Genomic DNA, 27,511 nt, shown 5'->3' with positions numbered 1-27,511 from the left:
TCCCGCTCGGAAAGACACTTTTATGTAGCACGTATTGAGCAACAGAAAGCTGTATCGGGAACTTTTCAGGTTGCTCTACAAAGGAAATGACATCACTGTTCAAGCGCTTTACACAAGCAGACTTCCAAGTGTGCTTCCAGTAAAGAAAGAATAGGTGGATCTAGTGTATTGCGTCTAATGAGGAGTATTTTGAAGGTGACCCCATTGATGTATCTGAAAGTTCGTGAAATCATTAATTTTTTAAACGTACTGCACGAACTTTTAGAAGAGACCTCGTACAATGAATGGAATTATAATGCCAGGAAATTGGTCACAAAAACGAAACACGGACTGCAGTAGAGATCAACTACGGCGTTCTACATTAAAGGCACCTGCCTCCGACAGAACCAATTCCGAAATTGGGCACCATACGAATTTCGTCTTTTGGAGAGAGAAAGATGCACGCATTACGTTAAACTACATAGAGATGTTAGCTTGGCCAGGCACCTAGCACATTTCTCTGCGCAAATGAAAGGCGAGGTGGTGCTTACTAGGGAGCAAAATTCAGATACGCAGAAGAAGGGCGACGAGAAAAAAAATAAAAAAAAAAAAAGGGACGACAGAGAGAGAGAGAGAGAGAGAGAGAGAGGAACGAAAAGAAAGAGGCGGATGCCTTTCGCGAGCAACTGCGGAAAACACGTAAGATAATGTAAATAGGGCCAAGAGGGTCGCGCACGACTAACCGAATGAGGCACCCGCTTTGGTTATCACCAAACAGCGTTCCTCGCATCGCAACTACAGCTGCGGCTCCTGACTGACGTGTTCGGTCGCTAGGCGACGAGGTGAAATAACGTCCCGTCGACGAGGAGGACCAAGAAAAAAAAAAAAAGGGGGGGGGGGGGGGCATAGCCATCCAAAGGAGCCTATACAAACCAGCTTGCGGAAAAGTAAACTTGCGAGCAGAAACTAGAGCGCCCATGGGTGCCCCGGAAAAAAAAAAAAAAAAAGCCGCGCACGCCATTTGGCTGCTTATCAGGTGGTGGGCTTTAAAAGTAAATAATAATAATAATAATAAACGTACAAATTCTCCTCGGTCTGACGGGAACGAATGCGGAGGCGCGGACGAATATTTGTCGCGGCTGCTCCTTCTTGCTTGGCTTCCTTCTCGTCGAGGAGGCATACAGAAGAAAAAACACCGGCAAGCGCGTAAATCCTTTCACGCTTGGGCGCGAACAAACACGGCCGCTGGCAGCGTCGGAACCGGAACGAGAGGGGAGAGTGACGGACAGAGACGCACCGTGCCGGCCTCGCGACCAGCCGGCGACGATGATGCGCACGACACCGCTGTCAAGCGCAACGCAGCCGTAGGTGCACGGGCGAAAAAGTACACCGTGGCTGACAGGGGAAAGGAGACGAGTATACACGCCGGAGAGCTTATAGTCGGCTATGAGGCGCCTCGCGCGATCTTTCTTCAAGCAAGGTCTTTGTTGGCGTTATACTTATTCAGCCTGTTTGTTCTGCAGGCGGCAGAGCTCGACTTGCCTACACGCAGGCCGGGAGCGAGGCGCTTATACAGAGCTACTATATCCAAGGGATTTCTAAAGCACACACGCTCACGCGCGGTAACGTTGCCTACAGCGGTCGTCACTACACAATCCAGTAGATGCGTATACTGTGCCCATACAAGGCCATACAAGACCTGCCGATGAAAGAGGCAAAAAGAAAACGACTCAATGTTGCGACAATGGTGGCAAAATAGCGCCAAAATAAAACAATCAACAGCCAAAGAAGAATAGCGCAAAATAAATGCGCATCTAATCCTACTGAAGAACACGAGCTTAAGTATGCGGCGAATTGGGGACACAAGACGGGCTGGACAATACAACTCGCATCTATGAAAATAAATAATTAGATAGATAGATAGATAGATAGATAGATAGATAGATAGATAGATAGATAGATAGATAGATAGATAGATAGATAGATAGATAGATAGATAGATAGATGTGTACGACGACGCCTTTCACGAGGAAAAACGTGAAAGAAGCAGCAAGAACTTCAGCTGACGCAGTGAGTGTGTCATCGCTAGAGCACACGGACAAAACAAAAGGCCCGAACACCCAATGGCAAAGTAAAGCACGAACCAAACTAACGCCATACTTTTACACCTCCTCGCAAAAATATGCCGCTTATGGGATCGCTTTCATCCAGCTCGGCTAAACCTAAAGAGGCAGACTGAAAGGAAATACAGCAAGGAAAATGCAGCGAGTGGAGAGAAGAGTGCCGAAATTTCATTAAAAGACCGCGCAGAAAGCTCACAGAGGCGCATGCCTATTGTCCTTCGCCTTTTCTATGCCATTCCTCGCTGCGCGCTGTACGGGGAGCACAGCGATGAGCTCGATTTCCCCGAGAGGCAGCCATGCGAGTGATGGCGCGCGGAAATGACGCTTCCGTCGAGAGAGAGCTTCTCTGTTTGCCGACAGGCCAGGGGCTGCAACAGAGTGCCGGCACTCTATACTGTCTGCAGGAGCGCCGCTCGCACGCCTTCTTTTCTCGCCTATATACCGGCTATCGCACCTTGGAGGTTCGGATGTACAAGGATGCATACGCAAGCACGAGGAACCCCGTGGCTGTTGGGCCAGCCAGCCATAAGTAAAATGGGAAAACAGGAAACAAACAGCGCATTTAACCCAGATTGTTAATAGATTGCACTTCGCAACGTTTGTCCCACGCCACGTATATATACTCACGTGCTTCCAGAGAAAATCGCGATTGAAGAGGCCACACGAGTTTATTTTACCAATTCAAATCGCGCGTGACGAACGCGGTGAATTATGCGGTAACCAGGCCCCTACACACTTAAAATTATTCACTCTAAGAAAGGGTAGCACCCTTTATGGCTTATCTTAATTGTCACACAACGATAATCGTCATCTATCTCGCGCGCCCTTCCTTTTTTAACGCTGCGCGCCCGGTACTTCCAGGTCACGAACGGCATGCTCGTTATCAGTGTGACATTGCATTATTGACAGGAAGGTAGCGAGCGCAGAGTTTTCGAGGGAAACACATGCAAGGCAGACGACGATTATTGTTGTGCATGGGACAAGATAACTCCCAAAGGGAGCAATATTTTTAAGAGTTTATCATTCAAAAAAAGTATGGCAATTTTTGTAACATACATTTTCTTTTCGCTTTTATTTTGGGTTAACTCGTTTTTCTTCGATTTCACCAAAATAATCTGTTCATTGCTTTTCTGTGATTCTGAAGAATTAATTAAGACTAAGCATGTAATTAGGCGGTATGCAAAAATTCATCTGAGTATCTCGAAGCGAGGGCAAACAACATTACATTGGTTCTGTCCAGCTACGTGGTATTTGCATATTTTTAAATCTTGGTGCATGATAGTTTGGACACCCTGTATAGAGCCATGCTCTGAACGGCATCACTCCCCCTCGATTGCAGCGGTATCGTATCCAGAAACTAAGACCAATTGACGCGTGCATACGACATCTATTTACTTTTATTGGCTGGTGAAGCTGCATAATAATGATAACTGAGGATAGTAAAGAGATCAACAAATCTCATTTCGCCCACAATATTGACGACAAACTTTTCATTTTACCGTATGGGGACCAATTCTGTTAGAATCAAGAAACATTCTGCTTGTGACCTTAAACAGAAAAAAAAAGTCCTTTCTTGAAGTGAAACAATGTGTTTGACGCAATAGTTCAGCGGAAACCCGCTAGGTGGGGAGAAGTAATTAAAGGGAAAGTGAGACATCCACCCAAAATGCAGCAATTGCTACAAAAGAAACCCGTACGGGTTCCAAGAAAGAAAGCCTCGCAGTTGAAGAAAAATTCGTTGGGCCGAATTCCGGACCAGGACGAACCAGGTCCGTCCCGGACCAGGACGAATTTTTCTTCAACTGCGAGGCTTTCTTTCTAGGAACCCGTACGGGTTTCCTTTGTAGCAATTGCTACATTTTGGGTGGATGTCTCACTTTCCCTTTAAACAATGTGTTTCTTCCATTGAAAGAAATTTTCTGCAGTACAGATTAAAATTTTTCGCTTTCTCGTTGTTTTTTCTCACATTTATTTGTGACAGTGTACGCTGCTGCGCCTTCGATCTCAGGTGCAATGCTCTACCAGACAATGTGTGCTGGCTAATTTTAGCACAATGCCCGCTCAGGGAGGGCGCTGGATGGGTGGATGGATGCTATGAACGTCCCCTTTGAAACGGGGCGGCGGGTAGCGCCACCAAGCTCTTGTTCTTATTTTGCGTAATGCCCTACCTATCTCTAAAAAAAGCACACACACACACACGCACACACACACACACACACACACACACACACACACACACACACACACACACACACACACACACACACACACACACACACACACACACACACACACACACACACACACACACACACACACAAACAAACAAACAAACAAACGAACTATTCCCAGCATCAAACTTTCTGAACCCGTATTGGAAACTTTGTACGCCTCCGTTGTTTGTGGCCTCCCTACTTTTCTGAAAGCCACCAAACCTCCAATCGCCTTTCACTAATCTTTACTGTAGACATGTTTACTTTCCCCCTGCTATCACTGAACCTAAGGGCTTCAAGGAGGCAACAGAAGCCTAAACCGACAGCTGGGTGGATATATCCTCGTTCTAATAAAACATGCCATTGCTGCTGCCTCAAAATAATGTTACATCGCTTCCCTAGCCTTACCGCAGCAATCACACGGTTCTTTGGCCTTATTGTACTTCGCTCTATAAGTGCGCGTTCTAAGGCATCCTCATCTCGCTTCGAAACGTAAAGACCTTCCCTTCGAGTTAACATAAATGGTTTCTTTCCTGATTTCGTTTTTACCTCTTAGGTAGTTACTTTTGCTACAGCGCTGCAAAAGCGACGTCATGCGGGGTGTGAGAAGGAAGCATAAGAAAATCCTATTGAAACTGGTCAAACAGCATTTTCTTTCATATTCTATAATACAACGCGATAAACTTGTGATGCGAAAGCGTCAAATGGCTCATCGAACGAAAAAGCCGGCGTCTGTCATCTGTAGCAGCGAAGCGGCAGGTAAATTCCCATTGGCTGCGACGCCACGGCACGAGCGCGCCTCGACGGAGCAGAGCGCGCGAAAGGCAACACACTATAGCACGAAGATAAGACAAATCCATGTACTATCCCTCATTCCCTTGGTGGCTGAACGATCGCAGCGCCAGGGTTCCCCCTCTCTATGGTCTCAACGCGCTCGCTTGCCCGCGAGGAATTCATAACTCTAATGACCGCTTCAATTGCGTTCAGTTGGACATTAATGCTTTCGCATTGACAACTCATAAGAAGGGCTTGGCTGTCCTAGGATTTTTTTTTTTTTTTGTATTATCAGCGGTTGACTACATTTTACGAGAACGGGACATGTTACATCAAGGTATGTCGCATTTTTAGAGTGGCATCGACAATCCTGTCGAACGTTTACACATTTTTTTTTCTTACAGCATATCCTTTGTCCTGTTCACCCTTCCTCCTGTGCAGGTCAAGCGGGCTAGACACGTTTTACCTCAGGTCGACATCTCCACCTTTCCTCTGATATAAATGTTCTGTTGTGTCTTCCAAACCTCTATACTGGGAAACAGCGTCAAATTTTGATCCCTTGGAGAAGTCACCTACACCGCTTCAGCTCAATTTAGCTCGGCTCACTATTTGATTTTAGTGTCTCTTAAATGCACGTGAATCGTATCCCATAGAATACGAAAGAAAATATGTAATAACGGAGCAATGCATATCGCATGCAGCTGTATACCTGCACCCCAAAGTACTACGTTGGGAAATTGTTAGTGCGACGCCTACGGAAGAGATAGACGCCTCGCTAAAATTAAAATTACATTTCGGGGTTTTATGTGCCAAAACCACGATCTGATTATGAGGTACGCCGTAGTGGGGGACCCCGGAATGATTTGGACCTCCTGGGGTTCTTTCACGTGCACCCAATGCACGGTATACACGGGCGTTTTTCCATTTCGTCCCCATCGAAATGCGGCCGCCGCGGCTAGGATTTGATCCCGCGACCTCGTGCCTTAGCAGGGCAACGCCAAAGCCACTAAGCAACCACGGCAGGTCTTTTTCTCGACGTATGAACCGAAATGACCCCTATATTATATCTATCTTGGGTTCAGTAGAAGTGCTCCTTCATTCCTTTCGTTCTTTTCGAAAACGCCGGCTGACGTGAAAGCTATTGAAAGAGCAGGACACGTTCCAACTTCAGTCCATCTGACAGCGGGGAATAATGCTTTCGCGACGTGTGGGCGAGGAAAGAAGGACGGGGGGAGAAGGACCGTCGTTATGGGCACTATATGAAGGCGGTCGGTAACCATTTCATGACGGCCACCGTTAACGACGCCCGCAACTCCGGTCGTTCCTCCGAGGAGCAGACGACCTCCGTCGCCGAGCGGTAATGAAATGGTTACCGGAAAGCGAGAGATGAAGCGCTCAGCGTGCCTTTCGGCTTGAGATCCTGCGTGGCTCGTGCATTAAGCGAAATTCGCTTCTCGGAACTCGCGCCGCTTGGGTCACTCCCGCGGGCAAGGTCCGCAGTGCGAGAAGCTTATTATCTTTGCATTGTGACAACGACAGGGAGATCAGCGAGAGTGCTCACATGCAGAGGGACGAAGAGAACAGCTGCTATGGTAAGAGCCGCACCGCGCGTCGAAGGGATCCGAATTCCTTTCGTTGAGCTCTATATACGTGTCAAACAAAGGTACGCCACCCCACTCATCGATTTCACAGCGAAGCGCACGAATTGCTGCAGTTGTGTAGCGACTCGAAAAGGTCCGGCAGCGTTTCGCTTGGGCTCGTCGCGTCGGACGTAAAGCCTACAGACGACCCAATAAATGTGTAACGGTGAACGGCACGCAGTCACCACAGTGTCTATACGAGGGACGTGGTACTGGTAAGGTATTCTGAAAATTTTCGACCGTCTTGTGTCTTCTAACGGAAGCTGACATTTACGAGCGAGAGAATTTACGCATGGCGTCGTCTTCATTCATATGCATGCGTCGAATGGCCAGTGAACGAGCCTCATACTACTTGTGTTGGGCCGGAATTCAAAGCAACGCTTAATGGCACGAAAAAAGAAAGGGGGGGGGGGGGGGGGGTTGTTTTGTTCACTTTCCACGTGTCCGCTCAGCACGAAATTTCACTGCAAAGAAAAAGAGTTAAGTTCACTGGCTTTGCCAAGCAGACGATGTGCGGCAATAACGCACATCTGGTACAGAGTGCGTGAGGCAATAGAGAGAGAGAGAGAGAGAAACAATGCAGACGTTTCTCGACCGCTATAACCACTCGGTGGTATAGGTCAAAGGGCCCGAAATAAGGAACAACATACGCATAACGACCTATACGAGAGAGAGAGAGAGCTACATACAACGCTGCAATAAAATAATATATTCCAATGCCCAGTGGGAGTCTCCGTGACCAGCTCGCACCGCAAAGTGGCTAACAATCAAGCGAGCCACGAAGCAGGATGTTAGGTCGAAACCTTCCGGCCTTCACGACATAGTTGCACTGACTTGTGGGCCCCCACATCGCATGCATGTGTTGCATGCGCGGCGTTGTTGGTGAAAACTAAAGACGACGCATTCAGAGTGCGAAGCACACAGCGTAGAATAATTACTTATCCCAGTACAAGCGATGTTCGCGCGCGGGACGGTAACCTGCCAGCAGTGCGCCTGCACACCGTTCCCGCAATTCACTTCCTTCGAGCGAAGGCAAACTCGCAGGCGGGAACTGTATAGGGCGCTGCTGCGATTGTTTCATCCTGATTGCTTGGGAATAATCAGTGCGTGTGGAGCTATCATGACTATTGTGCTACGCAGCAAGGAGGCACGTAGGGCGAGGAACCGCGCGTCTCTCGACTCAACAATAGAAGGCGCACACATTCAGGCAGCTCACCGCTGAGAGCCCCGGAGAGGAGGTCCGTTTCTGCTCAGGAACGGCTCATTTTGTGGCGCAGAGAAGCGACGCGATACTTCCGACTATCGGCCGTGTAAAGATGGAATCATACCGCCACACCCGCGCAACCAACGCAAGTATGCCACTGGGTGCGCTCTTCGCCAGATTAAAAACACCTAAACGAAGACAGCTACGCAAATTTCGCATCAATTTTCGTCGCCTCATGCAAGCCTCTTGCCGTTACCTATATTCAGCTTTTTCAGGGGAGAGAAGGCACGCGCGCGATGCTGCGACATTGGGGGAAAGCGAACGCGGACAACTGGGACCACACTGACAGCGGATGTCAACGGACGTAGGTCTTTGTTATTTTTTCTATATTGACCGTTTAAAGGAGCGCTTGCGAATTGTGTTTGTATTGTTACAACAACGTCTTTCACATCGCCTCATATAATCATACTTTGATCATTAAACAATTTATTGTCTGTGAAGAAGCCGGCGACACGATAGTTACCACCATTTCCAATTTTATCCCCGTAAATAACTCCCTCAATCAACCAACTGTGCTCCTCCAACGACCCCCCCCCCCCCCCCCACACACACACACACACACGCACGCACACTTTTTTCTCAGAGCGGTCACTCGCGCGACCATGTGATATCACATTAAGTTCGAAATGCCACGACTTCGATCGAGTTCAAGAGAATGCCGCGACGTTTGCTCATCCTTCGTCGTTCTATGATAAAAATTTAAGAAAAAAAAAACAATAACAAATAAAGAGTGGACACAGCGGAGCCCGAAAAACCATGCTTTGCTCGCGTCAGCGCCCGCAATCGATAAGGTTTACAGAGGGTATACAAAGACCCAAGTATTTCTTCACGTATACTGCGAAACGTTCTCTACACCCACCCGCGTAACGCTAGCCTATGCCAATATAGAAACGAAATAAATTAATCTACCGAGCAAGTAATTAAACGATCCGCTGTCACTCGACTTCTTGCCTATGCTTCAGGGCCTCCACGAGGGAACGAAGTACGCGCTGCGGGTTTCTTTCTTTATGACGTAAAAGACTTGAGCGCAACTTCAATTTGTTCTTAGCGCTTCCTACGCCTAGGTAACGCAACACTGGATTTTGAGTTTTATTGCGTTCTCAGCAAAGGCACTCTAATTAGAAGCCTGCGGAATATACCCATTGTGGGAGATTAGCAAATAGTGGGACGGGGCATTAGAAAAGACGAGTAAACACGCTCCGTCATCATCCTCCGGTTCAGCTTCCCGCGAGCGGCCCCGAGCATATTTCCTATCAACCCAGGATAAACAGCGCTTTATATCCACAATCGACACGCTTGTAACCGCAGTTCGATCGAGATCCACCTCGTTTGTTTTTACTGCGTTTCGTTTCATTGCAGCTTGAAATACGCCTCACCATCCCAGGAATCATAAAGAAAGCTAAGATGCCATCGCTAGCCCTCAAATCAAGCCACACTACGACTTTTACATGAGGTCCACAGTGGCCGCCTACATATTTACACCGATAGCTCAGTCACGCTTACAAGTTCAGCTGCCGCGGTGGTGATTCCAGCAACGTCCGTCAAAATACAGCTAAATACGTCACATGTAACATCAAATACAACTGCTGAGCTGATAGCCCTCCATGCGGCTCTTCATTTCATTCAGGAGAAACCACCTCATCTATGGTCAATCTTCTGTGATTCCAGGACAGCTCTCCAGACAACTCTCCGCATTATAGGTCACGGATAACACGAGCAGCTCGTCGCAAAGACCAGACAAGTCCACTATCGAGTAGTTGATGAAGGACACGATATAATATTTCAACGGTAGCCTAGTCACTGTGGAATCTATGGAAATGATCGAGCGAACGCAGCTTCCCAATTTGACCCTGCTCTCTCTCATCTTTCGCACCCTTTTCCCCTTTCCCGGTTATGACTCGGTGGCGCAACGGTAGCATCCGGATATATCCACTGGTTAACATCCTTGTCTTTCTTTTGCTTTTATCTCTATCTCTCTCTCCTGTTAAAAAGGACCCACATAGTATCGATGTAAAATGGTCCACGACCACAGCCCCAAATTGTGCGCTGCCTATAACTTACGCAGCCCAAACATAGCTCTATGGCGGTGGAACAAAACGGCGGGAAAAGTGTCAGGGAGGCCGCTCGTCGAAGTCACTTGACCTTTCAACTCGAAGAGCGCGCGGCGGTCGAAAGGAAAACACGTATATACGCGCGGGGCCATTTTCGCCCTACAAAGGCAGGCGGTGCAAAAAGTCCACGTGTGTGAGTGCTTCCGGCAAACGCCGCGCAGTGGGGCGGCCACGGACTTGCAGTGCGCGTACGTCGTCGTCGAAAGCGCGGCGGCACTGGTAGACACGACGTCCGCGAAGACCGATGGCTCTCCATTCGCACGCGGGCTACCTGGCGCACCTCCTCGGCGCCCACACGAACAACGCAGAGCGGCGGCAGCGGGACCTTATTGCGCAATACCTTTGCGTGCTGCTCGAGCAAAATGATGATGTTCCCGTACATCCCTGTCGTCTGCTCTCTCGCACTAATAATGGCCAACACGCAGCGACCGCGCACTCTGCAAGAGTCGCTGTACGCTCACACCATCTATCCACATTCATGTGCCTGTCTAGCGTTAATTGTAGGCTTTTATAGAGCTTTCGGAAATCAACTGTCAACTCCGCCGATTGCCGACCCCCCCCCCCCCCCCCCCCCCCCTTGTTATACTTTCTCTATCGTTTAGGCTTCCCTGCCGAAACTCATGCTGCTGTACAACAATAACAGCGGCACTGACAATGAGAACGGGCGTGAGTGCCTCCTCTTTTCGTCAACCGTATCCCGAGCGACGCATTCCAAGTACGCACAGCAACGGCGATGGTGATGCCATATTTGTGTGTGTCAGACTTCTCGCGGATGCTCGCCACACCCTGTATCCGAGTGGTACGATCTCGTTCCTATAGTCACGACGTCAATGTCTTTATCGCGCCGCCTTTTGTGCTCCACGCTCGAAAGCAGCGACGCTCTCCCGAGTAACGATGCTAATGTGCGCACTTAGTCGACACACACGCGCGGACTCATCGTACCCCCAACACTTCGATCATGACCGGGAATTCCCTCGCCGGCTTTGCAGTCCCCCACTCCCAAGCACAGCAGAGCAGCACGTCGCTATCACAGCCACGAACCGGTCAACAGGGAATGAAACACGAAAACAACGATTTTTTTTTTCAAACGTAGAGGACGACCTGTTTTCCATATCGGGACACGCAACCAGTTAAAACGAGTCTCGCGGTGCGCGTTCGCAAAAAGGGTCAATCCGGTGCCGTCGGCAAGCTTGACAGCTCGCCGCTATAGTGCATATGGTAGCCCGGACTGGCCTGGCTGAACTTACTCCAAGAGAAACAGGATCGCGCACGAGTATCAAGACCGCCGTATAATGTAAATGCACTTCAGCAGCACGCAAGCCACCTCCTTTCGCAACACCATTTTCAAATGGGGCGAGGTGTGAACTTCCGTTCGGATTATTCGACCTCACGAGAGGCAATTTGTCTTTGTCCGATCATCCTTTTATACTAGCAGCTGCAAAGACGTGTGGTGCCGCTAAATGTCCCGTAAAAGCAGCGGGATCACGCGGAATTTCAGAAATATCCGTCCGTGAAGAGAAAAACGACATAATGAAAGAGAGGAGACGCAACTTGTGCAATCTGGCGATGGCAGTGCGGAGTGTGCGTCCCACGATAATTTCTCAGTGTGCGCACCGCCGGTCTTCGTCTCTCAAAAAAAAAGTACATCGACCGTAAAACATGTTCACCAGAACTTATATGCATGAACTACATGCAAAAAAAAAAAAAAAAAAAAAAGAGAAAACGTCCTCAAGTCAATCCGGTTGAACCATAAGCACATACACATATGGTCGTGAGGAAACTGAAGGGGGAAAAAATGCAATTCGGGCGCCTTATACGGATGAAGCCATAGCTTCAGCAAGACAGGTCCCATCGCTTTGATGAAGGGAAAATCAGCCCTAAAAGGCGTCATAGGCGATGGATGGCGTGCCTAGAATCAGCTCAATGTCAACGTGAGGCACAAATCACAAACAGCGCGCAGTCGGGGTCTGGGAATCCGGCGCTTAATTAATTAAATAACTTCGGGTGTTTTACGAGCCACAACCACGATATGATTATGAGGCACGCCGCGCAGTAGGGGACTCCCGATTAATTTTGACCACCCGGGGTTCTTTAACGTGCACCCAATGCACGGTATACACACGGGCGTTCTTTCCGATTCGCCCCCGTCGAAATGCACCCGTCGCGGCCGGCAGTTGATCCCGCGCAACGTCAAAGCCACCACGGCGGGTGGGAATCCAGTGCTCGCCATGCGTGCGAACACGAGCCGAGAGAGACAAGCGCGCCACCAAAGAGAAAAAAGGAAAGCTGGAACGCTTCCTTTGTTTAGCGATTATGTGTGCCATTCGAGAAGCAGGCGGTTGTGCACGTGACGCCAACGTCTATATGCAATCGGCACCTCCGACTCCAACGAAGACAGTCTCAGAGGCCCAACTCGCTCTGCGGAAGCCCAATTTCTCAAGCCCGCGTGCTGCTGTCAAGCCGATGCATCACCCAGTCCCATCAGCGAGTTGCATTTCGCTACAGACTTTTGAGTGCTTATTTCTCAAAACTGGAGCTACAGGCACCAAGTTTCTAGCGAAATATTATGCTTTGAGAGCTGGTTGATTTCAAATCTGAAGTTACAACACCCCCCCCCCTAAAATAATAAAATGGCTATTAATTAGGGATATGTTAATTATTAATCGTACTGTTTATTACCGCGCCAGTTGTGGCAACCATTCTCGCGACAAACGGCACGAGTGGCAGCCGTTTTTTTTTTTCTCGTTTTTTTTCCCCCTCCATTTCACTCTCTCTGTCTCTATAAGCGGCAACCCATTCATAGCTGAACAGAACAGTCTGAGGCGTCACCACACGCCCAGTTAACCCATCTCACAAAAAGAATCTCCCCAAGAAAAGTCACCAAAAAGGCACTTATGAAGGAAATGTAGACTGAAAGAGGTAGTAGTGGCGGAGTTCCCGTAGGTTTGCGTTCTACACTTCTTGGTCGATGACCCAAACAATCGTGATATACCCACTGAAATTCACAACTGTACCGAGTCCACAACCGAATACAGTGAATTCCATTCGCATTTTCAGTGAATTTGAGCGAATTACTCGTACGGCATTGGCGAGACATGTGTCGTGTCGCCGCATGCAGAGAGAGTGGGAGTACACAATAAGGTAATAGCCGATCCGAGGTCATACGCGAAATACTATCCCCCGTCGGTAAGCAGCGAGAGGACAAAAGCAAGGCAGACGCAACGCGATAGCACCTCGCCGCGGCACCGACCGCATCCATGGGAACATTCGCACAATGCTATCCCTCAGCAAGACAATGCCCGAGCCCCGGCGCTAAGTTTGCCATGTGTGTCTTTTTTTTCTCTTTTTCTGCCTCTGTCTCAGTCCCACGCCTGACTTCTCACGCTTCTCGACCAATGAGCGCGAAATTGCATCACATTTGCATCAGGTGCAAAATAAACACGGCATTCTCCGCCGTCAACGGCTGTCTGCCTGGGAACGCTGAGGAACAGCAAACGGAAATAATGCGAGGAACGCTCAGCCGCCCTTTCTTGGAAACCCAGTCGGCGACAATTTATCAGATCATTTTATTTAACTGCTATCTAGCTGCGAAGTCTGTAGAAATGGAATAGCCGAAATAAGCAGAACATCAATCTGTCGCGTATACAGAAAACAGTTAAGAACAAGAGGTGAACATAACTGAGCAGTGTGCAGCGTCACGGTTGCACTATGAGAAACGAGCAATTTCCAGTCGGCCACAAAAGCTTGCGGAACACGGGATCAAAAAAGAAAAAAAAAAAACTGCGAATACCTGCTCTATTAAGGCTTGTCTGATACTTTAATAGATCACTGCATGGATAGCAAAAACTACAACACAGTGAAACTTTAGTAGCGAAGATATGTGTGCCCAGGCTTCGAGGGAACTAATTTTTTCCCCCCATGTCTCGTGTCCACAGATTCATTTTTGTATGAATGTATGTATGTATGTAAACATACATTCTAGAACTAGCCGGGCTACTTCTGGAGCGTGTGTGGACTGTCACGATAGGAGAGTGTGTATGATTTGGATTTCTCATATGTTCTCGATTTGACATACAAAGATAATCAGTGTCCAATGCACTGCGGCGACTAGACAATCGTTCACTGTCCGTACAGACGCTATATGGAACATCGTCCCCATCGATCATCGGCCCAGAAGACAGCGAAAGCACTTTTGTGCTTTTTGAAAACGACTTGCTTGTGCGGGTGCCTGTGAGTGTGTGGTGCTGTCCGTGCACGTGCACACATTCGCCGCGCCCTCCTCTCTCTCTTAATTCTCACTTTCCCTTTCCCCAGCGTAGTGTAGCCGACCGGATGATTTTCTCGCTAAAATACCTTCTTGCTTTCTTTTCTCTCTCTCTCTCTCTTTCATTAATTGAATGATTAATCCTCGCGCAACGTGAAAAAACCGAAGCCCGTTGCTTAATTTACTGGTTCCGTTTATTTGTGACTAGTTTATGCATTACACCTTTTTTTCTAACTTATATGTTGACTTATTTTATTTTATCTTATTTATACATTTTGTGGAGGCCCTACAACCATCTGATGTCAACACATGCAAAATAACAACGCATTCGGGGAACACGAACGCTAAACCAAGGATTAAGAACTACCGAGTCTCGTCCTCTGACAAATGCACATATTTTTCACAAGCGCAGACAATATTCGCAGTGAACAAAAGAATGAAAGAAAAAAAAGTAAAAAAAAAAGTTGTCGCAGTTTCACCTGAAAGGCGAAGCATCAATTGCGATAGCAAATTTGTAGAGAGCTATACGGAGTAATGATAGCAGCTGTATAAACTTGGACATGCTGCAGCATCGGCAACACGCAGAACTGTTGTCGACGCCGTCGGCGTTTTGCCCGCGTTCGCTCAAAATGTGTGCGGCGTTGGTGACTGTTGCCGGAGCCTCTGATATAAATAGGCACTTGGTGCCGCAGCTAAACGTCGCCTCCCCTCCCTCCCCCCCCCTCCCCCACGGCCTCTCGCGCGTCGGAAGAAGGCGCGTTTGCTCTACATATATGGTGATTGTAAAGGAGGAAAGAGACGCCTACTTCTGCGGCCCTTAAGGGAGCACGGCGCAGAACGCATGTTTGTTCTCCGCCGTGCGTTCACTCCCCGTGAAAGCGCGCGTCACTCGCTCCCTTTCACTCGCATAAACAGCGTTCGGCGGCGCGCGGCGACGATTTCATCTCCATTGACGTCATACGGAACCTCATGGCGACGGCGACGACGACGGCAGAAATCTGCTTTTGAGTGTCCATATAATTGCTATCGCAATAAAAAGCGTTAAAATCCTGGAGAAATCAAAAGCGCGCGACTGTGGGTGCGCGCAGGTGAAATGTGATCGCGAGCGTTTGTCTCGGGTATCCCCAATTTCTCACGGCGCTGGCCTAACGGGGACAGACAATTTGGCCCATACGTGGGGAGATGCGGAGGAATCGCTGCACAGAAGCTTGGCAACGTTTTCTTCTTTCTTTTTTTTTCCCTTTTAATTCTCCAATGTTAGTTATGCGCTCGGCGTGTACGCAACTAGAGTGTCTTCCTTGTAATTCAGGTGTCGCACGCTCAAATTCTCTGCAACGTTACGTGCCCAATAAGAGAAAGGAAAGTAGGAGCAACGACAAACGCACGTCTTTCTGAGGGCCCCGCCGTTACTGTACATTTTAAATCTATACCAAACCCGTCCTTCGCGCATGGTGGTCGCTGGCCTGTAACAGCGCCGTTGTGGCCGCCCGCTTAAATTGCCCATGTTTATATGTACATACTGTAGCGCAAAATATCTCAATAGAGGCGACAGCGATGCCGCCTGAGGTGATGATAAAAATTTCGGAACGAATTAAGACGGATCGTCACATGTCCAGTACTCTTCGAGGCAAACAATTAAGCGTTACACCATCAACACTCAATTTGCTCGGAGATTTTTTTTTCTTTTCTTTTCCTTAAGCCGCCCTTCCATATCGCTTTGTTCAGTCCATTTTCGTCGTATACGTGAAACGTTTTAACGCGACAACATTCGCAAGGGTTGTAGCGCAGCCACGCCTTCAAAGGTCTGCGCAAACGCAGTAGCGGATCTCGCAATTCTAAAACTTTCTAGTAATACAAAGTTTATACGTACTCACTGCGTGTTTTAGTTAAAGAAAAACTCATGTTTATTACTTTTTTTTAAAAAGCAATTGGCTATAACGCGAACGTGACGCATGCTTTCTGCGAAGCAGGGGTCGTTTATTCTTCACGCCCTAAATCGACACAAATTGTCGCCGACGTCGTTGCCCGACGTAACGTGGCGCTTAATAGTGTCAGGGTTTGTAGAGTTTTCCAGTTTTTAATAGTGATATCTCCGTGCACCACGTTGACGTCCGGTGAAAAAGGCGAGCAAAAAGCTGCCTGAGCTTCCCTACAGTATAAAGAATACGAAGAACGCTTTGGTGTGGTTACGACGCCTCGCTCGCGAGCACAGACCCCCTGGTTCGATCCCAACTGTCACCGGGCTTCTTGAGCAGTTGGCGACGCGCGCGCCTATACAAGGAGGTCTTTCGCTCTTAGCGGTACTGGGCAATTTATATTCACTACGACTCGTGCACTTTTTTTACGTACTTTATGCGAATAAGAAGTGCCGAAACGATGCCGTAAGCAGACATCTATTGAAGAAAGATTATTCTGGCATTGCCTTCACGTCAAATTTAGGCTGCCGTCAGCTCTGGAATGCTAATGAGGTGCCTACCGCAGCAGTGGATGAGCGCGTACACTGTCTTTAGGTTTATCGCTGGAGCCAGATGCATACCACATTCATGACTTAAAAAGAAGAAAATAATTACACTGTGTAGTAAGGAAGGTTTAAAAGAAAAAGGAAAAAAATACTGGCGTGCATCACTCATATAGGCGGTATTTACGAAGTTTCAGAAAAACTCTTTTATCAGAGTCCCTTAGGCCTTCGAGCCATCCTCCAATAAATACATTTTCATCATCATCATCATCATCATCATCATCATCAGAGTCCCTACAGGGTATCGCTGAGCTCGTATATATAGGGTATCGAAGCTGCTGCCAGGTCTCGCCTTCCTCGGCGAAATTCGCCGACAGCATCCGTTTACCGGCAATCAGATAACAAAGAAACTAGAGAAAGATTTCACAGAAGGGGTCCACAGCCGGCGATTGCACGGCAGGATCCTTCGATCGCCATCCGGGCATTTTCAGCCGAGAGAGAGAGAAGAGGAAAGGGCAAGGAGGAGGTTAGCCAGGTTATAGCTTGAGCGCGGAAGATGAAAGCAAAAAAAAAAAAAAAGTGTCAAGAAACTGCGTCCGCCACACGACAGTGTTCACTGCGCATTCAAAGGCGGTCGCACAGACCGGGGACCGTATTTTGTAAGGATTCTTTTCTTACGATTCTATTCTTTTCTTAAAACCCGCCCCGCGACGAGTGGTCGATTCCAACGACAGCGGGGGTGCAGCTCCGTGCGATCCAATGACGAAAGGAACAAATAATGGAAAATGAGAGAGAGAGAGAGAGAGAGAGAGAGAGAGAGAAAACGGTATAAGATACGGCCCCAGCCGTCTTATCTAGAGTATATATTTATTTCTGTGAGGATCAGGTTCGAGCTCAGGATCGCAATACATTGTCTTCTGTGAGCGGTATGTCGTCTGGCGGCGCAGGGTAACACGGAGAGAATAGAGTTTTAGATTAGGCGAAGATAGAGGCTTGCGTTTCGCTTGCGTACGCAAGCCGTCTGGGTCCCAGCAAAATCCAATCAGACTTTGGGTTCTCGGGCACGCAAGCCACTTGCGTGCCCTAATCTAAAACTCCCTCATACGTCTTTGGTCCCCAAAAGACGGGCAGTGGCAGAGGATATGTTCAATGGTCTCGTCGAAACTGCAAGGAATCGCGCTGTCCATGCCGATAAGGGCAGTGTCCGTATTCGTCAACGCGGCATCAAACCACAAGCGATATACATACATATACATAGTCAAGTTACCTCGCAAGAAGATAGGCCCGCAGGCAGCAGTCGATTTTTGCTTTTTTCGCAACGAAGGGTTGAGGCATGCAGTGCAGGCGAGAACTGGCAAATTTCACTTCCTTTTCTAATGCGTTGGGAGAAGCAACAGTCTAAGTTGGTGCGTTGCGTCAGGTCTCGAGACAAAAAAGTGTCTATGGCAGGCGCGGAACTTCTTAAAGGGACCCTAAACCACTTCCGTTATTTTTTAAATATTTCAAGTAAACACGCGCATCGAGTTCAAAATGCCGTCACGATCAGCGATGCCAAACGCTGAGGCGCTACGCGTCGCGGGCGCGCCACAAAATAAAAAAACAATGCCGTGCCTTTCCGGCATGGAGGAAGGAAAAATATAGGAGGGAGCATACCGCAACGGGATTGTCGCCGACTGTGGTGGCCCAACACGTGATGAAAACGTCACAGCACGGAGGGAACGTCAGAGCGCGCGGTAGGTTTTAGTACTCCCGGTTGATATATATATATATATATATATATATATATATATATATATATATATATATACATATATATATATATATATATATATATATATATATATATATATTTCAATACCCATTAAAAAATTGTCACAGTTTCGCCCTGAGGGCGAAGCAATGAATGCGATAGCAACACAGCAATGTCATACGAAGTAAGGTGAGCGGCCTTGGTAGCAATATGAATTGTAGTAAACATGAGCTGATTAAGTAAGCAGGTGTGCTGCGGCGTAAGTAGACCGACATGAAAAGAGACTCGATGACCACGAGAAGGCGCGTGTGAAACGGTGGTGTTGATGAGAAGCGCTTACCGTGGGCAGCGCGTGCGAAGGGACACACCTGTAGTGCTGCACTGCCGATCTGGGCAGCATTGCATGTGTAGCGTGCGTTGGAAAATGTGGCCCGACTATTACTAATTGAATGAACAAGCGTGGTGTGAGCGCGCACAAACAAAGATGAATAGATCACACTGAATGACTGCAGCCAACGACTGTCAAAACGCTGGCAGCAAGCATACGCCGCAGCGGCGGAAGGTACGTGCGGTCTATCGTTTCACGGCGCATAAAGGTCAGAGCCGTGTGGAGATAAGAGACGGTGCGGTCGAACGAACGACGAGCGCGGTTGTTGGCAGCGTAGAAGTGCGCCCCCCCCCCCCCCCCCCCCGCTCCCTCCGGCGCTGGCTTCCCGCTTCCTTGCTTGCGCGTGGGAGAGATAAGAGACTGTGCGGACGAGCGACGAGCGCGGTTGTTGGCAGAGAAGTGCCCCCCCCCCCCCCCCCCTGCTCCCTCCGGCGCTGGCTTTCCGCTTCCTTGCTTTTCCTTGCTTGCGCGTGGGAGATTGAGTGCGTTCGCTCTCCGTGATAGCGCGCGTCTCCGCACGCTTCCGCTGGGGCATATGGCGCGCGGCGAAGATTTTATCTATACGGAACCTCACGGCGACGGCGACGGCGACGCCGACGTGCTATCGCAATAAAACGGGTTGAAGGATTCTTCCGGAACTCAATAAATTTGACTACCTACCTACCTATACCCATTCGAAACCATTTGAAGCTCTTGAAATAAACACAAACAAAAACAAGGAAAAATAAAACAAAGCAAGGAAAAATCTTTTTCCTTCCTGCATGTGAGCAGCTGCCGGCTGAGCGCGCACCGAATAAAAACTACCGGTAACCAAACGTCTCGGCAAATCTCGATTCTCCGTGATCTCGACGCAAGAGGTCATGTGACGTGTTGGGACTGCTGGCTACACGAAGCGTTCGCTTGCCAAGGCTGGCTGCGTGACGTAATGCTCCCTCCTATATTTTCCTTCCTCCATGCTTTGAAACGGTATGCCGAGCCTTTCCAATGCCGAGCGGTCCCCAGCGGTCGTCGTGATGTCACCAGGGTGCATCTGGTGATGTCAATGGGAGCGACGATTTTGATTGGTCGAGCAAGAACCTACGACTTCCGGTTAGTCTGCTAGCAGGCACGCACGCTCTCTGCTCTTCCTCGTCGTGTTGCTCGCTTGTGCGCACTTGCGAATCGGTGATTACAGCCCGCAACGCAAGTGCCAAATCGCTCGCGTTCCAACGCAGTCGTGCTTAGCGGTCTGATTAGCTGCGCGAACAGAGTGCGACAGTGTTGGCCATTCTAGACGTGCGCGCAACACAGGGTCTATAGCGTTACGCTTCGCATGAGCACAGGCAGTGGGCACGGCAGCAGCAACGGGTAGCTGTTGTGTGCAAAACCACCGCCGTTCGACGGTGGTTTTGCTCGCGAACGGCGACATTTCCTTGCCGTGGAGAGGATGAGACCGGGACCCATTTGTGCGGCAGCCTCACCGCCGCTGATCGCTCGACGGCGCCGATATAGTCGCTAGGCCTTCTCCGGTTCACTTCAAAGCTAAAGCGGACGGCGCTTTGTACATGTACAATTTATGCATCGCTTTATCTAGCAGAAATTACTTTGCTTGGAACAGAAGCTGCAGCCGATGTTTTCGTCGCCGGTGGAAGAGGCGCGCAGCTTCGCGGTCGTCGACTGGGCCCGTCAGTCGTGCGGTGCGCAGCGCGCCGGCCGAACTGCCTTTGGACACCTCTCGCGCGGCAGACGTTCTACGGCACTGGAGGCCGGTTCGCCGTCGGTATATTTCCCGCTAGCGTGGACGTGCCTTAGCCGAAGCGGACAGTGTTTTGAGAAGCGCGTTGGTGACTACGTATGTCACGTGACATTTGGAGGAGCACTCGGCGAGGAGGAGAGAACAGCCGACAAGGAGAGTTGCGAAGTTTGAAAGAGCGAAACGAGCGAGGTCCGTGTTTCGATCATCTAACGCGTGCTTTTCCTCCTCCTCCTCCTCCGCTATTACGGCACCATTTCGAAAAATTCTCGCGGCTACGCGTTCGCTGTAGACTCGTGCACAACTGCAACACCGCAACTAAATTTAGACCTCTGGGTGGTTTAGGGGCCCTTTAAGTCGGCGAAGCGCGCTGCTTCGTCGGCACTCTCATTGCCGCAATGGAGGCCTCGTAGGCGCTGAAATTTGATGGTTGTGGGCTCTAAAAGAGGTGGAAATGTGTGCTTTTCCTTTCGAAAAGCCCGGTTCAAGTCAGACATACAAGCCTATGTGAGTCTCAACTATGCGAGGAAACGAAAACGAAGCGGCGATAACGCATACGTTGGGCGCGAGCACAGTGTATCCAGCCGGTGCTTACATTGGCTAACCTCCCTGTCTTCCCCCTCTTTTTTTTCCCCCCGCCTCTTCCGGAAACGATGGAATAATGAAAGTTTTCACGCCGAGCAACAATGTCGCCGTTGGTAAGACGCATGTTAGCCAACACGTTAACCAGCGCGTTGCGAACAAACTTGCTCGGTTGGTTAGCAGGCTTGTTTTACGGTGTGAATAAGCCCTATAGCTGTTCCTTGTATACTGCTCAGCATACCTCACGCATCAACGCAGACTCAGGGACACGCATCAAGGTCACAAATATACTGATGGAGGCAGTTAAATCTCGTCCCTGTGAGAAAGGCGACAATATCTTTTCCATCATGTTTTTCGCAGAGCCGGAACTCGAAAAGCGCGTATAACTAATGGCTTCTTTAATTCATCATCATCAACCTATTTTTATGTCCCCTACAGGACGAAGGCCTCTCCCTGCGATCTCCAATTACCCGTGTCTCGCGCTAGCTGATTCAAACTTAATGGTCTAATGGTCCACCCTACGCATTACAAGCCTGCCCAGCTCCATTTTATTTCTCTTAATGTCAACTAGAATATCAGCTATCCCCATTTGCTCTGATCCACACCGCTCTCTTCCTGTCTCTTAAAGTTGCGCCTAACATTTTTCATCCTATCGCTCTTTGCGCGGTCCTTAACTAGTTCTCGACCTTCTGTGTTAACCTCCACGTTCCTACAGTATAAAGCCTGTTTCACATGGTGCGATTTTGTCTGCGATTTCGCACTTGCGAATTCGCAGCTGCGCGAAATAGGCCGCCGGACCCTTCGTGCGTGCGATTTTTCGATGTTCGGCGTGCTGAACTTCGCGCGCCTTTCAAACATTCTACTCCATGTTTACAAGCGGCCTCCAGGGCACGTTTTTTATTTTTTAAATCCAAGCGAAGCTAACTCAGGACGTATAAGATTTCAGAATTACTACACCTGCGCACTTGTACGAAAAATACTCAATACGAATGCGGCTCACCGTTATGTAGAACTCGGAGTCTCTTTCTGTTCTGCCAGCTCGGTCTCACCCACCATCGACGGGGGTTTGGTTGTAGCAGGAGCGCCTTCTTCTTCAGTAAGTTAAGTTTCCTTTTATGAAGAAGCACGAGCTTTTTATCGACGATCGCCATTTAGACACGATCTTGCAGCCGCGAAGAGCACGTAGCAGACGACCGCTGAGATGAAAAGCTCGCGCAATATGCGCACTCGCCAGTGTTGCCCGTACCTTCAGTTGCTGGATCGCTTTGTTTATTTTTTTGTTTCATTGACTACGTTAATAAAACTTTCAGGAGTTTAAATATATAGTTTAGAAACATTGCAGAGTCGTGAATTTAGCAAAAAAAAGTTGGTAAAGCATGCGCCGAACAATATACGAGTTTGCAAACCCTGTGCTACGAGTATGCGAAAAACGCAGCTACCGTGGATCCATGTGAAACGGGATTGCGAATTTCGCATTTGCGGAAATCGTAGCTGCGAAAAACGCACTGCAAAATCGCACTATGTGAAACGGGCTTAAGATAGTATAGTACGTTCCTATAGTACGAAGATTCCCTGCACACAATGACATATCATGAACACTAGCTGTTTTTCTAAAGGTATATATACCACACAGAGAGTTCATTATTATATGGTTCCCCCTGTCCCTTCTACCAAATAAAGAATTTTCATCCATACTCTGCCTATTTGTGTGTAATGTACTGCGCACTAAATAATGTCCGCCGGCGTTTATAATTTGCTGTCGAAAAAAAAAAAGAAAAAAAAAAAGCTCATTGCTGTGCTGACTACGTTTTATTTATTTTCGTTTTTCCGAAACTGGCGCAATTCACGTCCCAATGTGATTTCAGGGACGTCGTACCAACGAGTCGTGATTAATTTCCGTGCACTTCGGGGTTCTTTCATGTGTACGTTTAAGCCTCGCAACATACCGGCAGATTCAGACTGTTGGGACCCGCCGCGGTGGCTCAGTCAGCTAAGGCGTTGCGCTGCTGAGCACGAGATCGCGGGATCGAATCCCGGCTGCGGCGGCCGCATTTCGATGGAGGCGAAATGCAAAAACGCCCGTGTGCTTGCGTTGTAGTGCACGTTAAAGAACCCCAGGCGGTCAAAATTAATCCGGAGCCCTCCACTACGGCTTTCACTGTATCCCAGAGGGCCACCCTGTATGCTTACGCCAATGTGTTCTGAATAAGCATGCACCGACTCAATAACTAACCTTCAAGGCAACACAATGGGGCTTCAACGAGCAAACAATGGTCATCACGCGCAGTATTTCCCTGTACCATTCCACCCTCGCCACTCCCAGGCAAGGAAGGAAGCAAGCACGCACGCCCGCACAGAGAGAGAGAGAAAGATTATGAAGTTAATAACGCGGCAAAAAAAAAAAAAAAAAAGTGGGATTTATTAAGCCCGGCGTTTCGGGGACAACTCGGCTGGGTTCTCAGAGGTTAAACAAATGATGGATGTAGCGCAGCTCTATAGAAGATTCTTGATAACACAAGGAGCGGATTTCACTTAAGCTGATAACCTTATTATTTTTGGTATGGTTGGAAGGGCGAGAAGGCAGGGTGCGTGGCGGTGTCGATGAAGAAGGAGGAGGCTATTGTTGTACCGTCGCCCTCTTTGTTTCTCCTTTGTCATAGAGCGCAGGCCACGAGGAGATTGCCCTTGGAACGACTGATGCTGTTTGGTGCGCAACGACTCCAGCAAAAACCGCGCATTTTTCGGGTGTTTGTCTTTGTAGAAGTTGTTCCGTCGAAAGCGATATTGTGGTCGGCACCTTCTGAATGTTAACTCAGTCGCGGCGCTGCGCACTTAAGAGGAGTTTCCATGGAAACTTTAGAGAGAAGGATTCCTGACTTACTACTTCTTGTGTTGCCTGAAGCAATCGGTTAAATTTTTGTTTCCACAGTGTACGTCGCAGGACAGTCGGCACATGAGATATTTCTTGTTGAACATCACTTGTTGGTTGGAGACATTATTAACCTCATAATGTTTAGCTTACATATAGTTACACAGATAGGGGAAATAGAGAGCGAAAGCTGAATACTTGAGGCTAGACTGTTGAAATATTCAGAAGTGAATATAACTTACTCGGAGTCAGTTTCAGCAAGAATTGGCAGAACGCAAGAGTAAAGTAGCGACACCGACGTTTATCCGTACGAACAGCGCTTACAGATAAACGTGTAAAATTTGTAATGACATCACGTGGACCCGGAAGTGGGACTGTGTGAGCAATATTAAGCGCAACACTAACGCCATGCGCTCGTCAATGACGAATGTAAGAACACGGGTGTACGGGGAGCAAGTGAGGCTCTTTAAGGCAGCTTCAGACGCTCCAGCCACCTCTGTGCCTCAGTGCCCCCGCCACCCATGCCCTTGGGAATGAAAGAATACAGCGGCGGTCTGATCGGGGCCCGCAAGATGTTGGAGACATGCCAGAATACCATATAAAATGTGCAGCGGTCGCCGCCTGAATCAAGCGCAAGCTTCTTAGACAACACTGCTACAGCCACGCGCTGTACGTGAGTGTGTCTTGCTGCGTGCGATTTTACTGATATACTTAACAAAAAAATTAAAAAATAAGTGAGTGACTCAGTTCTCTCGCGCGACGTTTTCACTTCTTCACTGTGTTTCTATACGTGTTTAAAATACTCTGGGATATGGTAACGGTGCAGTGGCAGGCTCCCGATTAACTTTTTTTGACTAGCGCGGAATCTTTAATGCGAACCGATATGCAAGCACACGGATATCCTCGCACTTCATCCCTGTCGGTATGCGGCTAATGCAAAAGCGGGTACTGAACCCACGACCCTCTTCTCGGCAACTGAGCACCGTGGAAAGTCGTTCACATGCATGCAAGTACTGTTCTGCGCTACACGGGAAACGTTGTTATAACGCAACACAGACAAAATCTATATAGTGGGGAAAGCTAGCTGAATAGAGGATGAAAGGCGGCCTATCGCTAGCTCCTCTAGTGAGGATGAAGCATTCAATGCAGTGTCTGCGCACCCACCCCACCATCGAAAAAAAAAAAAAAAGAAGAAGAAGAAGAAGAAGAAAGAAAGAAAGAAAAATGCACAGCGGTTGGCAGCGATCTGAAAACCGTAATATTAAGCAGAGTAACATGCGATGAGCAGCTTCCAAATTCAACCCCTCGTTGGCAGCACCCTGTCGGTCGGAAGAGCTTGAGGTAAACATCCGGCGCCTTGTCAAGGGTAATTCCAATAAGCGCTGTAAGTATACTATATTGCCCACGCAAAGTAATCCGGACTCGAGTGCAAGAACTTGAAGCTCTAAATAAAAAATAAAAGAGAGAATTTAAGGCACGGAAGCGTGGCCCGCACTTCACGGGACCGTAGATCTATCTTGACACCACAACGGCCATGCAGTAGGAGCGCCCATTCTTCGCCTACAAAGTTAGTGCGCTGTGTTTCTTTATGATGCAAAGATGCGATGCGATCGCTAAAACATTACATGATCAACTTTCTGCGCCCATAAACAGATGCGCTCTACAGCTACGAAGAAAACGCGACACAACCGGTGCAATACAAATGCCAGTAAAAGTGGCGCCCCTGAAACGGCGCCGGACAAGGAGGGGGAGAAGGGCACGCGCGGACCAAGGGAACGCACGGACCGGGAGAAGGGGGCATGCACGCACGCACACACATAGAGCGGCGAAGCGAACGGCCGCTCCAAGACGACGTGCATAAACGACCCGAGACGGAGAAAGGCAGAATCGGCACTAACCTGCGACATCTGCGGCCGCAGGCTCATCTCTTTCAAGTCCACACATCCCGGTTGAAGTTTGTTGAGGAGCTGGCACAAGAGTACACCGTCCCGCAGCGTGTTGGCCAAGTCGATCAGTTGTGCGTTCACCCAAGTGACACGGTGGTCCGACGGCAGCGCTTGGCAGCGGATCAGCCAGTTAGCGCAGTCGCGCCAAAGTGCGTCAGCCATGGTCCGGTGTCTCGTGCAGGCCACTTGCACGCACGCGTACTTCAGTCGCAGGTTATCAGGACATAAACATCAGCGCGCGACTGCAGTGGGGCGCGGACATCTTCCGCCCGTGCGGGCGGCACTCTCGCCAGAAGGGGAAAAAAAAGCGTCTCTCGACGACACCGCTGCCTCCGCTGCGGCGCGCTGCCTGACAGGCCCCACCGCGGATATCCAGCGAGTTGTCAAGAGCGCCCCGCCGACGTACTTGAAGACGCGAAAACTGCGCAGCAGCAGCGCCACTCGCCGCCCTGACGCAAAAATGCTCCAAGGGCGATGTCCTTGCAAAGAACGCAACCACCCGAATGCGTGGCGCCATCTCTGACTTGAAAGGCGAGTTGCAATGCGGGCTTCGCGTGATACCGCCGCATTGGCGCGCGCAGTGTGCGCCCATCTCGCGCTGCGCTTCGCCAGCGTCTTCAAGGCGTTGATTCGGGAGAGGTAACTTTGAAGAAATCACGTCATCGTTCACTCGTAAATGGAGATTTGTAAGCTCATAGACAGCAATGGGCATAATTTGGTGCAGCCCTTGTCATATGCGATGACAAGTTGCTCGGAAGGAAGCTCCAGTGTTCACGCAAGGCGATGCGTACCACTTCAGTGAGAAATGAGTAAGACTAAGAATAAAATGCACACAAATTATGTAGAACAAAATAAATAGATAAATAAATAAATTACTAGGGATCCCTTATGCTACAACTAAGACGACTTGAAGGCGTAAAGCCCGAGCGCCGCTAACTCAATGACACGATGACCACTTCTTTGCTGAGTCATCATCACTGAAACCGCAAATTACAGTAATTTTTGCAGGTCACCCATCCTATGATTCACCAAACTCCAACCGTGGCTCAGCACTTTTTTGCTGAGTCACTCTCACATGGACCCTCAAATTAATTTATCTCATATTTTTTTTTTGCAAGTCACTCCCCACTCCATAACCCCTTGAGTCACTCTTAATTCACACCTGATTTGCTCTTGATTCAGCCTATCACTGGTTCACCTTCATTCACTCTATTATCTCGGTTTTACTTCCATCACACTTGGTGTGCTCTATTACTCCAAATTTCCAATTTTTAACACTCTTCTTCACCCCATACCCACTTGATTCACCTTGATTCACTCTGAATTCACTCTCATTTACTCTTTATTGCCTTAGCTCACTCTATCTTATCATTACCTTTCGTCTAAATCCTTCACCCAACTAAACCCCTTTAATTAAC

General features: G+C 48.8%; 1 protein-coding gene across 3 annotated transcripts in view; it reads right to left on the bottom strand.

Moving 5' to 3' along the window:
* Positions 1–26,489, bottom strand: part of LOC119436621 (protein vav) — a 206,905-nt gene extending 180,416 nt beyond the window's left edge. For all 3 annotated transcript variants that reach the window (XM_037703540.2, XM_037703542.2, XM_037703541.2), the window contains exon 1: positions 26,046–26,489. In XM_037703540.2, coding sequence (XP_037559468.1) covers positions 26,046–26,255 — 210 coding nt within the window. In that variant the 5' untranslated portion in view covers positions 26,256–26,489. The remainder of the gene's footprint in view (positions 1–26,045) is intronic.
* Positions 26,490–27,511: the final 1,022 nt, after the last annotated feature.

The sequence above is a fragment of the Dermacentor silvarum genome, chromosome 1 (assembly GCF_013339745.2).
Source record: "Dermacentor silvarum isolate Dsil-2018 chromosome 1, BIME_Dsil_1.4, whole genome shotgun sequence".
Classification (NCBI taxonomy): Eukaryota; Metazoa; Arthropoda; class Arachnida; order Ixodida; family Ixodidae; genus Dermacentor; species Dermacentor silvarum.
The sequence above is the reverse complement of the archived record's forward strand: the minus strand, read 5'-3'. Positions and strand labels throughout refer to the sequence as shown.